We start from the raw sequence: 13681 nt of genomic DNA on the forward strand, positions 1-13681 counted from the left end.
AGCCTGGGCTGGGCAAGGGGTTGTTCTACATACTTAACACCTATTAACTCAAGGAGTCAACTTTTGCCCATTTTATAGACGCAGAAATGGAATCACAGGCAGGTTAAATAACTTGTCCAGGACCCACAGCTGGTAAGAGGCAGCGTTCAAGCCCAGGCTGTTGGTAGACTTGCTTCTCAACTACACACTGCTTTATTCCCCTGGGAAGCAGGGACTAACTTCCCATCCGATTCAGAATTAGATGCAGATGCGCCTTCTGGAGACAGACAAGACCCTTGGGTGTGGGAAGCTCAGGAGCACTGGATTGAGCCCTAGGGTCTAGCCCTGTCCACACCCCCCACAACCAGGCCTCAGGAGACCCCCGAGCCCATCCCACAGTGCCCTCACCTGGGGGGGGACAGCAGCCCCGCCTGCCTGGGTCACTAATGTGCCCCCACAGGGAGGTCAGGAAGTGAGTCGTGGTGGGGTGGGGCCCGGGCAGTTCCTGAGCAGACGTGGAGGGACAGCCCCAGCCTGACCTCAGGGCCCGGCCCCTGCCAGCACCTGCCAAGAGTGCTGAGGGCTGCTCCGAGGCTCCGGGCTGGGCCTGAACTGCCTCTTCTGGACTCTCAGATCCCAAACATGCCCTCTGAAACCCGCCTGTGCACAATTCCTTGGCTTCCTTGACAATGGTTACACAGGCTTGGGGAGAGAAAAATTCACGAGCGAGGTCAGTACACGCCTGTCACAAGGCCCGTTCAGCGCCAGTATAGTCATAGCCAACCTGGGGGCACCCTGGGGAGTGACGTACATCCAAATCCTTTTCTTCAACTGCCAGCCTCAGGGAAGGGGACTCACGACAACCTCAAGTCTAGAATGGGACCTAAAGAGATAATACTCTATCACGAATGTTTTTAGAAAGTGTGTGTGGCGGGGAGAGGTGTCCTAGAGGCAGAGGAATAAGAACATAAGGACCATTCTAAAAACAAGAGGAAGAGCAAATAAAATACTGCCAGGTTCTAGAAAGAGCCCTGAGTTACAGCGTTGCTGGGCAGGGCTGCGCATGCTCTCTGGGCCTTTGCTCTGGGTTCCTCCAGGGGCCAAAGGAGCACAGCGCGTGGCAGAGTGAGGTGGAGAGCGCCAGAAGGGCCACCCCTCCCCGCTGCCTGGGCGGACTCCTCTTCGGGTTAGACTTGCTTCCTCTGTGGCGTGAGGCTGGCAGATGCCGGGAGGTCCTGGTGGAAGGCCCGCAGTGGACGATCCACCCTCTGAGGCTGGAGGCTCCATCGCTGGGGGCAGGGCACGGGCCCAACTCTGACCCGGGTAGAAGGCAGTGGCCCAGATGAGCTGAGCCTGCACGTGCCACCTAGTCCCGCATGGTGAGGACCTGGGGCCTGGCTCAGGAAGCACACTGCAGACTGAGGGCAGCCAGAGGCCCCCATCCTGTCCAGGGCTCCAGGGACCCAGGCACAGGCGGACCTGCCTAGAGGTTAGTGTTCAGGGCAGGCTGGGGGCACGGGGCATATTCCCAAGACTCCACACAGACTAATCCCCAAAGGTCCAAGGCCATGTTACCCAAGTTAAATCTCTTTAATATCCCAATACAAAGTCCTGATGCAAAAAGACAATGAGAAAACCCTGGGAAGTTGGGGGGTTTCTGTAAATTCCACCCCCGAGCAGCTTTTCAGAGGCAGGGGGGACAGAGCAGCTCAGGGAAGCAGCAGTCCCAGGTGAGGCAGGAGTGCTCGGCTCCAGGGCCCAGCCCCGTGGCCCCTCACTCCCGGCTGCTCCTCGACCCTTTCAGGAGGGGCCACATCCTGGGATGTCTGCTCCTTTCTCTTGGTCCCTGGGATTCAACTAGCTCTGGCTTCAATCCCCTACAAAAATTCCTGAGTTCTCGGGGCCTCCCGCCAGCTCCTCCCCTGAAGTTCCCCTTGACGGGGAGGGGCTGGGAAGCCTGTGAGAGTTCATAGGAGTGTGTACGGAGCGTGGGTCAGGAGCACAGGGGAGCCTCTGAGTCCCCTGCCCGCTCCAAAAGCACACAAAGGGGAAGGCTGCCGTAGAGCTTAGGGTCCGTGAGGGGCTGGAGCAGAAGCAGGAAGAGTCCCACACCCAGGGCATAGCCTGCCAGCAGGGGCCGCCTCTGCGGATGCTCCAGGGCTGCACACACGGCAGGAAAGCCCATGTAATTGCAGAAGGAGTGGCAGAGAACCGGCCCAATCAGGTGTCCTGGGAAGGGGAGACAGAGAAGCTCATGGAGCAGCCCCACTACCTCCCCAGGCCCTTCCAGGGCTAAGACCCTCATCCCCCGAAACAGGAGATCAACAGCCACCCATCCACCCTCACACACGGCCTCTGCTTCCACCTCTCAAACCGCACCAGGCAGAGGACCCTGGCTCAGCCTGTCTCAAGGACTGTGGGAGAAGAAAACTTGTTGCTCCTAGAACAAACAGATTCCCGTTTTCCCACCCACTCCTGTGGGCCCTTGAGCCCCAGGGGACCCGTGAGAGACTGAGACCAACCTGTGCGGATGAAGAGGAAAGCAGTGTAGGCACCGAAGACAGCTGTGTAGGAGAACTGGAACGCTGGAGACGGGGAGGCCTCGAGTGACCACACCTGCATGCCCTTCCTGCCCCAGCACTGCACACCCATCAGCCAGAGACACCCCCTTCCCCTGGCTGCCTGCCCCAACACCTAGGCTGTTCTTTACACCCCAAGCCCGTGGTCAGCAGCCCCTCCAATACTAGAGCCCTCAGTTCCCAACTCTTCCTCCAGAGTGACTATCAGGGGCACCCTCACACACCCAACCCAGGACTGCCCCAGGCCAGCTCTCTAGGACTCACCTGCAGACAGAAAGATGCTCCCCACACTGCTCTGGCGGAAACGAAGCTGCTCAAAAATGTGGTGAAAATGGGCTGAGAGGAAGATGAGAACCAGGTCACACTCCTCCCAGCCTGCTGGACAGGCCCTCCCCTGGCCCCCATTTCCCATTCTTGGTTCCCTGCTAGGACCATCTCAACAGGACCAGGCACAACAAACTCACCAACTCCAAAGAAGAGTGGGCAGGTGAACACAGCAGGGCCCAGGCCTGTGCACGGCGCTAACATGGGCAGCATGCAGGCCCGGAACACCAGCTCCTCTGTCAGGGGGGCGATCACTTGGTTTCGCAGCCAACGCATGTCTGTGAGGCAGCGGGCCCAGGAGCGAGGGGCTAGGGAGGGGATTCAAGACAAGCCATGAGAGACTAGCTGTTGAACCAAGTGACCCAGAGGCCTCAAGGGCCCCTCTCCCACAACCTTCCCTGGCCATAAATACTTGGGAGAACAGATTAACATTCAAACTTTATCAGACCTAGTATAAAACAATATCTCAAGGAAAATGAAAGGGAAAAGCAATAGTAGCTGAGGCAAAGTGTCCTGACAGTAAATTCTGGAACCATCAAAATTTGCCCAAGACCAGCTCTCTTTTAGGAAACCAAGGTCAAGGGAAGCAACGGACAAGCTTTCTTGTGCATCCCAAATACTGCTAGGGGTTCCTACAGGCTTCACTGGACATTAGGAACTAACTCCTAGAGGCCACCCAATATGTGTTCCCATTTTACTGGTGAGAAACAGAACATCTCAGGTCCCACCATAGTGCACTGATCCCTTCTCGTCATTATCCTGGACTGCCTACTTTTTCCCTTGGCCCTGAGGACTCACCTAGGACAAACTTCAGGCCATCTGCCAGGTCACAGGGGCAATCCATGGAAAGCTGCATCAGTGGGCCCAAGAAAACATAGTGCACTGATCCCTTCTCCTCATTATCCTGGACTGCCTACTTTTTCCCTTGGCCCTGAGGACTCACCTAGGACAACCTTCAGGCCATCTGCCAGGTCACAGGGGCAATCCATGGAAAGCTGCATCAGTGGGCCCAAGAAAAGGATCTGAGGACAGAAAAACAGGAGCGATCAAAGGAAAGGCTCATAATCCACTGCCCTTGTGGATTGTCCAGACACAGCCTCAGATTTCAAGCTTCCTGTTTTCTGCCAGGATTTCCCACCTATGCATACCCGAGGGCCCTGGGCCATCTCACAATTCTTGTCTCTCATCAATCAACAGCTGGGCACAATCAGGATTAGGAAAAAAAGGAGGGTCTCACTAACGAAGAGCAGAGAAGGAAAGATACAGCACGAGCACTCACCATGGTCAGCAGCAGGGGCAGCAGCGCTGCTGGGAAAATGCCCTCCAGCCTGAATCCCATCAGGGTGAGCAGGGATGTGCCTGGCTGAGCCACAGGAAAGGGGGCATCAGTCTCGCTCCCTCCCCTAGAGTCCCGAGATCGCTCGCCCGCCGCCCTCTGCCCCGCCTCCCTCGCACCTGGATGCCTGTAAGTTCCCTCCAGAGTAGCACGCAGAGGGGCGAGAGACTTGACACCACCAGGACACTGGTGAAGCGCCGCTTTATGACTGCAGGATGGTCCCTAAGAAGGAGGCAGTAAGTTCAGAGGACCCACGGCCACCCTTGAAGGCGCGGCCCCGCCCTCTGTCCGCCAAGTCCCGCCCACAGCCCCGCCCCGTGGAGGCGCGGATTCCGGCAGCGCGCGCAGCCCCCGCACCTGGGCAACTCGCTCTTCCAGACGTAGAGGCTGCCCACGTAGGAGCAGGCGAGGCTGAGACAAGAGAACACAGACACCCAGCAGCACAGCCCGGGGCCTGGACCGCCCAGAGCCGCCGACTCGGGCTGCCGCTCTGGCCGCGACACCGACAGCAGGCGAAACCCGTCCCCGCCCAGCGCCGCCATCGCGCCTGGACCCGCGGCGCGCCGCAGTGACGCGATCCCGCGCCTGCCGGAAGCGTGGCTGACGTCATCCGACGGCGCGGTCCCCGGCCCCGCCCCCGACTCCGCCCCCACACTGAAGCAGAAGCTGCGCGTGCGGAGCAGGTTTATTGAAAAACACAGAACAGGCGACCCGGGTGGCGGCTGGGTGGGCGTGGAGGCGCGGGGAAGGGGGCAGGTTCAGGGCCCAGGCCCAGAACTCAGCCATTCGGACAGATTGGAAATTTCCTGCAGCCATAGCGCGTCCTGCAGGAGGAAAGGGGACCCGGTGAGGACCCCTCGGCCGTGGCCGGGTCCCCGCCCTCCCGACTCGACCTTAGCTCGGTTACCTCCAGGCCGCTCCCGGAGCCCGTCCTGCTTCTGCTAAAGGTCAGCGGGGCCGCGGTGGGCTCGGCGCGGCGCGAGGCGGCCTCTGAAGGGTTCAAGGCCCCAGCAGAGCGGAAGGCCCGCGTCGCCTCCATGCCTTGGCTGCCTCTCTTAAGCCTCTTGTTTTCTGTTTGCTCGCCGGTCCCTAGGAGAAAACAAACCCGCTCATCTCACTCCCCTGTCCTGTGCTTGGGGAAACCTGGGAGAAAGGGAGGAGTTAGATTCAGACTCTCTTAGCTCTCCCACCTCAGAACCCTTTCATCTGGTCCTGTCCGCATTAAAACTTGGCAGCACCGGGTCTACAGGATCAGGCTGAGGCTGCACATTGGCTTCGGGTCTCCCTGTCCCCACAGAGCTGGGCCTGGGAAGACATCTGGGATTGAACCAAGCCCTTACTTGGGGCTCGCACCAAGTCGGTCACTTGACACGTTCCTCGTGGAGTCTGCACCATCCAGCTCCTCCCTACTTGCCGGAAAGCCTGGCCTCACCTCTCTCCCCCTTTGTTGCTCAGGCTTCAGTTGGCAGTGCAAACTTTAAGTTTGCATCTATAGCGTTTGGATCTATAGCTTCTTCCTGAGCAGGTCCTGGGAACGTAGATCAACAAGCTGTTCCCTAGGTGCAGCTCACAGGTACTAGGAAGGGTGCAGTAGTGTGTACAAAGTCCAGGGGGTAAAACAGAAAGAAGCTGTTAACCATCTCTGTAAGTGAAGAATGGTTTCCTTGAGGAGATGTCTGAGCTGGGTTTTGAAGGATGAAGAGAAATACACTGGACTGACAGGTAGAGGAAGGGAATTGGCTGAAAGAGGCAAACACGCAAATGCATTAAGCAGTATCCTACATAAAATGCAAGATGGGGATTCAAGGAGATGAATCTGAATGGGTCAGTGGGAATCAGGGCAGGCTAAGAAATGGATTTTTATTTATAGGAAACTGGAAGGCAGTGAAGACTTTTAAACATGAGGTACATTGTTAATTTTGTATTTCAGAATGATCATTTGTCAAACATGTGGCTTAGAGTCAAGTTAGAGGAGGGAAGACCTCAAGAGCCCAGAAGTGAAGGCAGTGAGGATGGAGGAGTCAGAAGTATTCATAAGGCTGAATCGACAGGCCTTGGTGGTAGACTGGATGTGAATCATTAGAATGAAGGCCATCTCACATGAATCTCAGGATTCTAATGTGAAAAACTAGATATGTCGACTGTGGTGCTACTAATCCTGACACAGACTAAAGAAAGAAGAACTGATCTTGGGTGTGTGTGCAGAGGGCAAGATACCAGGAGAGAGGAAGTTGACCATATGGGCCACCATATGGAGCAGACAGGTCTCCATCTAAGGCTCAGGAGAGACCTGGACTTGTCATACCAACTGATGAGTCTCGTTCCCAGAGGCAGCGGTCAGTGCCTGGGATGGAAGAGAGCAGCTAGGGAGGGGGTGTGGTGTGAGCACTGTTTGGGGGTGGCCAGAGGAAGCTAGTCAAAGAGAAAAGGTAAGCGATGAGGAGAACCTGGTGCATCACAGTCTCACAGTGCCAAGTGCTGCAAATAGTCCAGGTATGATACAGATAAATGCACAATCAATTTGGTAATTAAGAGGCCTTCCCAAACGAGAGCCGTGCAGTTCAGAGGCACAGGAAAAGCAGTGCCCTGGCTTAGAGAGGGAACAAGAGAGAGAGACGGAAACAGAATGCAGCTTGCTCCTTTGAGAATCCTGATTGCGGCGTGAGGGGATGGTGGGAGAAGGTCAAGATCAGGGCGATGTCCTTCTGAAGATGGACCTCCTGATGGAGAGAACTCAGAAAAGGAGCTGAAGGTGCGGAAGGAATAACTGATGGCACCAAGAAAATAGGAGTAATGCCCCCTGAAGGGGTGGGCCCTGTGCTGATAAGGGTCTGGCAGTGGGCGGAGTACAAGTTGGGTGAGTTTCATGCAAAGATGGGTTCGATAAAGGACAGAAATGGTATGGACCTAACAGAAGCAGAAGATATTAAGAAGAGATGGCAAGAATACACAGAAGAACTGTACAAAAAAGATCTTCACGACACAGATAATCACGATGGTGTGATCACTGACCTAGAGCCAGACATCCTGGAATGTGAAGTCAAGTGGGCCTTAGAAAGCATCACTACGAACAAAGCTAGTGGAGGTGATGGAATTCCAGTTGAGCTATTCCAAATCCTGAAAGAGGATGCTGTGAAAGTGCTGCACTCAATATGCCAGCAAATTTGGAAAACTCAGCAGTGGCCACAGGACTGCAAAAGGTCAGTTTTCATTCTAATCCCAAAGAAAGGCAATGCCAAAGAATGCTCAAGCTACTGCACAATTGCATTCATCTCACACGCTAGTAAAGTAATGCTCAAAATTCTCCAAGCCAGGCTTCAGCAATAGGTGAACCGTGAACTTCCAGATGTTCAAGCTGGTTTTAGAAAAGGCAGAGGAACCAGAGATCAAATTGCCAACATCTGCTGGATCATCAAAAAAGCGAGAGAGTTCCAGAAAAACATATATTTCTGCTTTATTGACTATGCCAAAGCCTTTGACTGTGTGGATCACAATAAACTGTGGGAAATTCTTCAAGAGATGGGAATACCAGACCACCTGATCTGCCTCTTGAGAAATTTGTATGCAGGTCAGGAAGCAACAGTTAGAACTGGACATGGAACAACAGACTGGTTCCAAATAGGAAAGGGAGTATGTCAAGGCTGTATATTGTCACCCTGTTTATTTAACTTATATGCAGAGTACATCATGAGAAACGCTGGACTGGAAGAAACACAAGCTGGAATCAAGATTGCCGGGAGAAATATCAATAACCTCAGATATGCAGATGACACCACCCTTATGGCAGAAAGTGAAGAGGAACTAAAAAGCCTCTTGATGAAAGTGAAAGTGGAGAGTGAAAAAGTTGGCTTAAAGCTCAACATTCAGAAAACGAAGATCATGGCATCCGGTCCCATCACTTCATGGGAAACAGATGGGGAAACAGTGGAAATAGTGTCAGACTTTATTTTTTTGGGCTCCAAAATCACTGCAGATTGTGACTGCAGCCATGAAATTAAAAGATGCTTACTCCTTGGAAGGAAAGTTATGACCAACCTAGACACCATATTCAAAAGCAGAGACATTACTTTGCCAACAAAGGTCCGTCTAGTCAAGGCTATGGTTTTTCCAGTGGTCATGTATGGATGTGAGAGTTGGACTGTGAAGAAGGCTGAGCGCCGAAGAACTGATGCTTTTGAACTGTGGTGTTGGAAGACTCTTGAGAGTCCCTTGGACTGCAAGGAGATCCAACCAGTCCATTCTGAAGGAGATCAGCCCTGGGATTTCTTTGGAAGGAATGATGCTAAAGCTGAAACTCCAGTACTTTGGCCACCTCATGCGAAGAGTCGACTCATTGGAAAAGACTCTGATGCTGGGAGGGATTGGGGGCAAGAGGAGAAGGGGACGACAGAGGATGAGATGGCTGGATGGCATCACTGACTCGATGGACGTGAGTCTGAGTGAACTCCGGGAGTTGGTGATGGACAGGGAGGCCTGGCGTGCTGCGATTCATGGGGTCGCAAAGGGTTGGACACGACTGAGCGACTGATCTGATCTGATGGAAAAAAGAGATTAGTAAGTGAAGTAGGAGGCTAAGTGAGGAGGTTGGGTAGAGGTTGGGTAGATTTTTAAAAGAATGGAGGAGCCACTGAGGAGAAAGCCAGGAAGACTGGGAAGCACTGACAAACTGAAGGCTCTTCAGGGAATGGACCTGAGGCATCACACACTGTTGATCTTCTTCAGCATAGCTGCCAACGTGGGACACAGGACTCACGGCAACTAGAGTTGAAGCTCTGTAAGGCAGAGCAGCTCAAACACTCTTCTGGGTGGGTCCACCAGAGCATAAATACTCAGTAGAGAAAGCATGGGCTTTAAGGGCAGCAGGCTGAAATTCAGATCTTCCTCCTGCTAAGTACATCAGTGTTCCCCACCGCAAAGCGTCACTGTGAAAGACTGGTAACTAAAAGCTTCGCATCTCCCTGGGTCCACAGAAGGTACTGAATTAAATGTTAATTTCTTTCTTCTAAAGAAAGTGAAAGTGTTGCTCAGTCGTGTCCCACTCTGAGACCCCATGGACTGTAGCCCGCCAGGCTCCTCTGTCCATTGGATTCTCCAGGCAAGAGTACTGGAGTGAGTTGCCATTTCCTCCTCCCTGGGATCTTCCTGACCCAGGGATTGAACCCGGGTCTCCCAAATTGCAGGCAGATTCTTTACCATCTGAGCCACCAGGGAAGCCCTCTTTCTTCTAAGGAAACTTACTCTTTTATCTTTTCACTGCACAAATACTGACTTGTATGTGGTGAATACTAAATTGTGTTTGGTGATACACTTCCATTCTTTTAAATTGCCAAATCTAAATTTATACAAGCCTTCACTGCACAGTTCTTTTCAGGAGGAATAGCCCCCACATTTAAAATATAATTCAATAGAATGATTCAGAAACACATCTTAAGACCTTAGCATAGACACCATGCACCATGTTGCTGTTAGCCTGGCAAGTTTCACCAACAAAGCACGATGCTGAAACCAGTCCCCCAGCTCCCTCAAGCCTAGGCACTGTTTCGTCTGACAGTACATCCCCACGGGTCTGGCTCTGTTAGCCAGACTAGGCTGGCTGGGTTCGAGTTCTGGCTCTGTCATTTACAAGCTGTGCGAACTCAGGTAGGTTTACTGACATCTCTGGGCCTCAGCTTCCTCATCTGTAAAATGAGGATAATAATAGTACCATAGTATCATTTTGAGAATTAAGAGCATTACTATATATAATACTTTCAGAATTCAGACTAGTGCCTGGCTCCTGCACCATACAGGTTCAGGCACCAGTGGCTAGGATTCTTTTCACAAGCACACCTGCTGCTGCAGGCCCTGAGGGGTAAAGACAGTAGAATCATTGCTACATCACACACACGCTCACCTCCCCCATAACATTCATGGAGGTTGAGGGGGTGTCTGCACTCAGGAGCAGATTCCATAGCCCTAAACAGAGTAGTAACCCAACCAGGGAGAGCCACAGTATCAACACGAATGACTGAGAAAAGACACAAAAGAACTGACTGCATTGAGGGCCTCACCCCATCGTGTGCAGCTATCTGTAACTATGCCAACAAATTTCCAGACCTATTGTACCAGCTTTCGGTACAATAGCCGCTGCCCCAAAATACCCTACTTGTGGGAGCCAGCCATGTCCTGGAAGACATGTGGTGTAAGGCACAGTCTGAAATTCTGAAGTCACGTTTTTTACTTCCCAGCTTTGATCCAGGGCTCCCCTGAAAAGCTGGAATCCTACCTGCAAGGAGCTCCAGGCTGCTGTTCTCATGTGCCTCGTCTGTGTTCTGCTCTGCCTCATTTTTCTCTGGGAGCAGCTGCTTAAAAAATTAGAAGTCCTAGGTGAGTTCTGCAGAAGCATGAACAAGCCCCAGTGAGGCCTGGTGGCTTTGTGGACCCCAGGGGCTTTCCTCCCTCACCTGGACCCTCTCTTCCTCCTGGCTCGTGAACCCCTTCCCCAGCTCCCACCATCAAGGCTCCCTCCTTCCTTCCGAGCTCTCGCAGCTGACTCCAGGCAGTTCCTTCCTCCCTGAGGCCCAGTCGCTCATCTACTATCTGCTCTGCTCCTTGGGCTCTGAGATAGGCACTGCATGCCCCCTTTCATCATTTTACGTGTTCACGTCCATTTTCTACATCTTAAATTCCTTGAAGAGTAAGGAAGTGGCACCCCACTCCAGTACTTTTGCCTGGAAAATCCCATGGACGGAAGAGCCTGGTAGGCTACAGTCCATGGGGTCGCAGAGTCAGACACGACTGGGCGACTCCACTTTCATCACCTCTGTATCTCTTAACGCTAGCATAGTGCCTTGCACAGGCCAAGTGATAAACGAATGACTGACTGAGGTCAAACACGGGAAGCCACAGGGCACATTTTATAGTCTTGTATAGCCTGCAGTGCAGGAGACCTGGGCTCGATTCCTGGGTCGGGAAGATCCCCTGGAGAAGGAACTGGCAACCCACTCCAGTATTCTTGCCTAGAGAATCCCCATGGACAGAGGAGGCTGGCAGGCTGCAGTCCACGGGGTCGCAAGAGTCAGACACGACTTAGCGACTAAACCACCACCACCACCATAGCCTTTCAGAGCCCTGCTATTTGGTTCAATTTGGACAGGGAAACAAAGGTCAGAACCCAATCCTCTGAGCTACTTGTTTTTCAATACAAGTATATAAAAACAGGTATCCTCTGCATCAAAATTAAAAACTTTTGTGCTTCAAGGGACACTTAAAGGGAAGTGAAAAGTCAACACACAAGAATGGGAGAAAATATTTGAAGATCATATCTGATAAGGGACTTGTATCCAGAATAAAGAACTCCTAGTTCAACTGTAAAATAACAACCTAATTTAAAAATGGGTTTGACAAAATTTGAATAGACATTTCTCCAAAGAGAGGTAAATGGCCAATAAGCACATGAAAAGATGCTCAGCATTATTGTTCTTTAGGAATATGCAGATCAAAGCCACTATGAGGTACCACTTCACACCCAGTGTGATGGTAGTAATAGTAATAAATAATAACTATTGATAAGGATGTGGAAAAATTGGAACCATTATACAGTGCTGGTGGGAAAGTAAAGTAATGCAGCCAGTTTGGAAAACAGTTTTGAGTTATCATGAAAAAGTGAAAAAAGTGTTAGTTGCTCAGTCGTGTCTTGACTCTTTGCAACTGCATGAACTGTGGCCCACCAGGCTCCTTGGTCCATGGAATTCTCCAGGCAAGAATACTGGAGTGGGTAGCCATTTCCTTCTCCAGGGGATCTTCCCCACCCAGGGATCAAACCCAACGTCTCCTGCACTGCAGGCAGATTCTTTATTGTCTGAGCCACCAGGTTATATCATATGACCCGGCAATTCTCCTCCTAGCTATCTGCTAAACAATTATAAACATATGTCTACACACAAAAAATGTTACAGCAGCATTATTCATAATAGCCAAAAAGTGGAAATAACATGTCCATCAGCTGATAAATGGATTTTAAAATGTGGTATGGACTATTACTAAAATGAGTAATGGACTATTACTCAACTGTAAAAAGGAACGAAGTACTATTACCTGTTATAACGTGGATGATGAGCCTTGAAAACATTACACTAAGTGAAAAAAGCCAGACACAAAAATCCACTCATTGTACAATTCCATTTGTATGAAATACCCAGTATAGGCAAATCCATTGAGAGAAAAGTAAATTAGTGGTTCCCAGGGGACAAGAGATGGGAGAACTGAGACTGACTACAAATTAGGTACAGTTTATATTTTTTTTTTTGGTATGATGGAGATGTTCTGGAATTTAGTGGTGATGGCTGGAAAACACAGTGAATATACTTAAAATCACTGAACTACTGAATTTGTATAAATGGTAAATTTTATAGTATGTGAATTATAGCTCAATGCATTCCATCATATATTGTTTACTAAAGCCAGTTTTAATTTTTAAGTAATTATACTCCAAGGAACATAGAAGAGTTAAAGATGGCCTTAAAGGTTTGAAAAAAAGAAATAGTATTAGGAAAATTTCCAAACATTTTTTTCCTTCTTTGAAAGAAAGCTTATTCTACTTCACTCCAGCCTAGAAAATCTCATGTAATAGACAAACCTTTACCTTATCTTGAAACTGGTAACACCAAAGAAATATCTAAATTCAGATATAAATCTCAGAGTTCCAGGGGAATCTTGCACACCCCCCATTCATCATCAGTTCCCCAGGTGAGGCAGCCCTCTCCACAGGATAGACCTCCTTGAATTTAACACTCTATCAGACATTATTCTGATCTACCACCAGGAAATGATACCTTTCCTTAGAAAGTTCTTCCTGCTACTGCTCCTATTTATTCTGGATTTAAGTTTTTAGTCCCCACACTCAAATGTGACAGTTAGCCCAAGATTACTGTCTTGTCTCATGGCCAGCTGTCCTCTGTTCCAACACCGAGGCTTAAAATCTCCACTCCTGGAGTGACCTTTCCACAAGTATCTTCTATAAGACTCTAAATATTCTTTGATTTCTTCCATTTCTCCATAAACGACACAATAACCATAGATGGTTTCATTCTGTATTACTCAGAGGTCAGCTCTTCTACTTCGCCTGCTTAGAAGTGGAAACTGAGGGACTGGTCCAGAGGTAAAAGAACTGGACCTAGCATCATCGTTCTTGTAGTTCTTAGCCATAGCCACTAGGTGCCACTCGTGTGCCAGTAACAAGCTGTCACTAAATGGCCATTATCAGAGGGAGCAGGTAACGATCTTGAGTAAAGTAGTATGGATTCTACTTGATGCCTTTGGTCACTGTTCATCTTCCCAGGCTTGTGATCCAGTCCTATATGGTAAAAATGTTACTAGGCTTCAGATCTAGGAGCCCTCATTATAAATCCTAGACTTGTCACTTACTGACTGTGTGATTCTGGGCAAATTAGAGAAGTTGTCTAACCAATTTCTTCATCTATAA

General features: G+C 50.5%; 2 protein-coding genes and 1 long non-coding RNA gene across 7 annotated transcripts in view; 1 reads left to right on the top strand and 2 right to left on the bottom strand.

Annotated features, from left to right (window-relative positions):
• Positions 1-1550: 1550 nt before the first annotated feature.
• RCE1 (Ras converting CAAX endopeptidase 1) lies at positions 1551-4899 on the bottom strand. 5 transcript variants are annotated; one of them, XM_070359665.1, is made up of 8 exons: positions 4576-4897; positions 4338-4440; positions 4162-4245; positions 3826-3904; positions 3023-3190; positions 2823-2868; positions 2502-2564; positions 1551-2208 (listed from the first exon to the last, which is right to left on the bottom strand). In XM_070359665.1, exons 1-8 carry the CDS (start codon positions 4758-4760, stop codon positions 2046-2048), a joined length of 891 nt encoding a protein of 296 aa, XP_070215766.1. In that variant the 5' UTR covers positions 4761-4897; the 3' UTR covers positions 1551-2045. The 5 variants fall into 5 exon arrangements, with proteins under 5 accessions (XP_070215766.1, XP_005903606.2, XP_070215768.1 ...); XM_005903544.3 differs by having other exon boundaries at positions 2823-2894; positions 4576-4892; XM_070359667.1 differs by having other exon boundaries at positions 2823-2894; positions 4162-4241; positions 4576-4606.
• The window catches only part of TOP6BL (TOP6B like initiator of meiotic double strand breaks), an 87921-nt gene continuing 79076 nt past the window's right edge, over positions 4837-13681 (bottom strand). The window contains exons 14-16 of the mRNA XM_070359664.1: positions 10484-10559; positions 5126-5307; positions 4837-5042 (exon numbers count right to left, since the gene is read on the bottom strand). Coding sequence (XP_070215765.1) covers positions 4977-5042; positions 5126-5307; positions 10484-10559 — 324 coding nt within the window. The 3' untranslated portion in view covers positions 4837-4976. The remainder of the gene's footprint in view (positions 5043-5125; positions 5308-10483; positions 10560-13681) is intronic.
• LOC138984691 (uncharacterized) overlaps positions 4998-13681 on the top strand; it is a 40221-nt gene continuing 31537 nt past the window's right edge. Inside the window, exons 1-2 of the long non-coding RNA XR_011461957.1 lie at positions 4998-5165; positions 10446-10584. This is a non-coding gene — a long non-coding RNA (uncharacterized lncRNA). The remainder of the gene's footprint in view (positions 5166-10445; positions 10585-13681) is intronic.

Source organism: Bos mutus, chromosome 22 (assembly GCF_027580195.1).
Source record: "Bos mutus isolate GX-2022 chromosome 22, NWIPB_WYAK_1.1, whole genome shotgun sequence".
In the NCBI taxonomy this organism is placed as follows: domain Eukaryota; kingdom Metazoa; phylum Chordata; class Mammalia; order Artiodactyla; family Bovidae; genus Bos; species Bos mutus.

Coding starts and splice junctions, on each gene's coding strand:
- RCE1 (XM_005903544.3), bottom strand. CDS start 4,760: ATGGCGGCGCTGGGCGGGGACGGGTTTCGCCTGCTGTCGGTGTCGCGG. Junction 3,905..4,161: donor TGCCCCTGCTGCTGACCATG/GTGAGTGCTCGT, acceptor TTCTGTCCTCAG/ATCCTTTTCTTGGGCCCACT. Junction 3,191..3,825: donor TGGCCTGAAGGTTGTCCTAG/GTGAGTCCTCAG, acceptor TCCCCTCCCTAG/CCCCTCGCTCCTGGGCCCGC.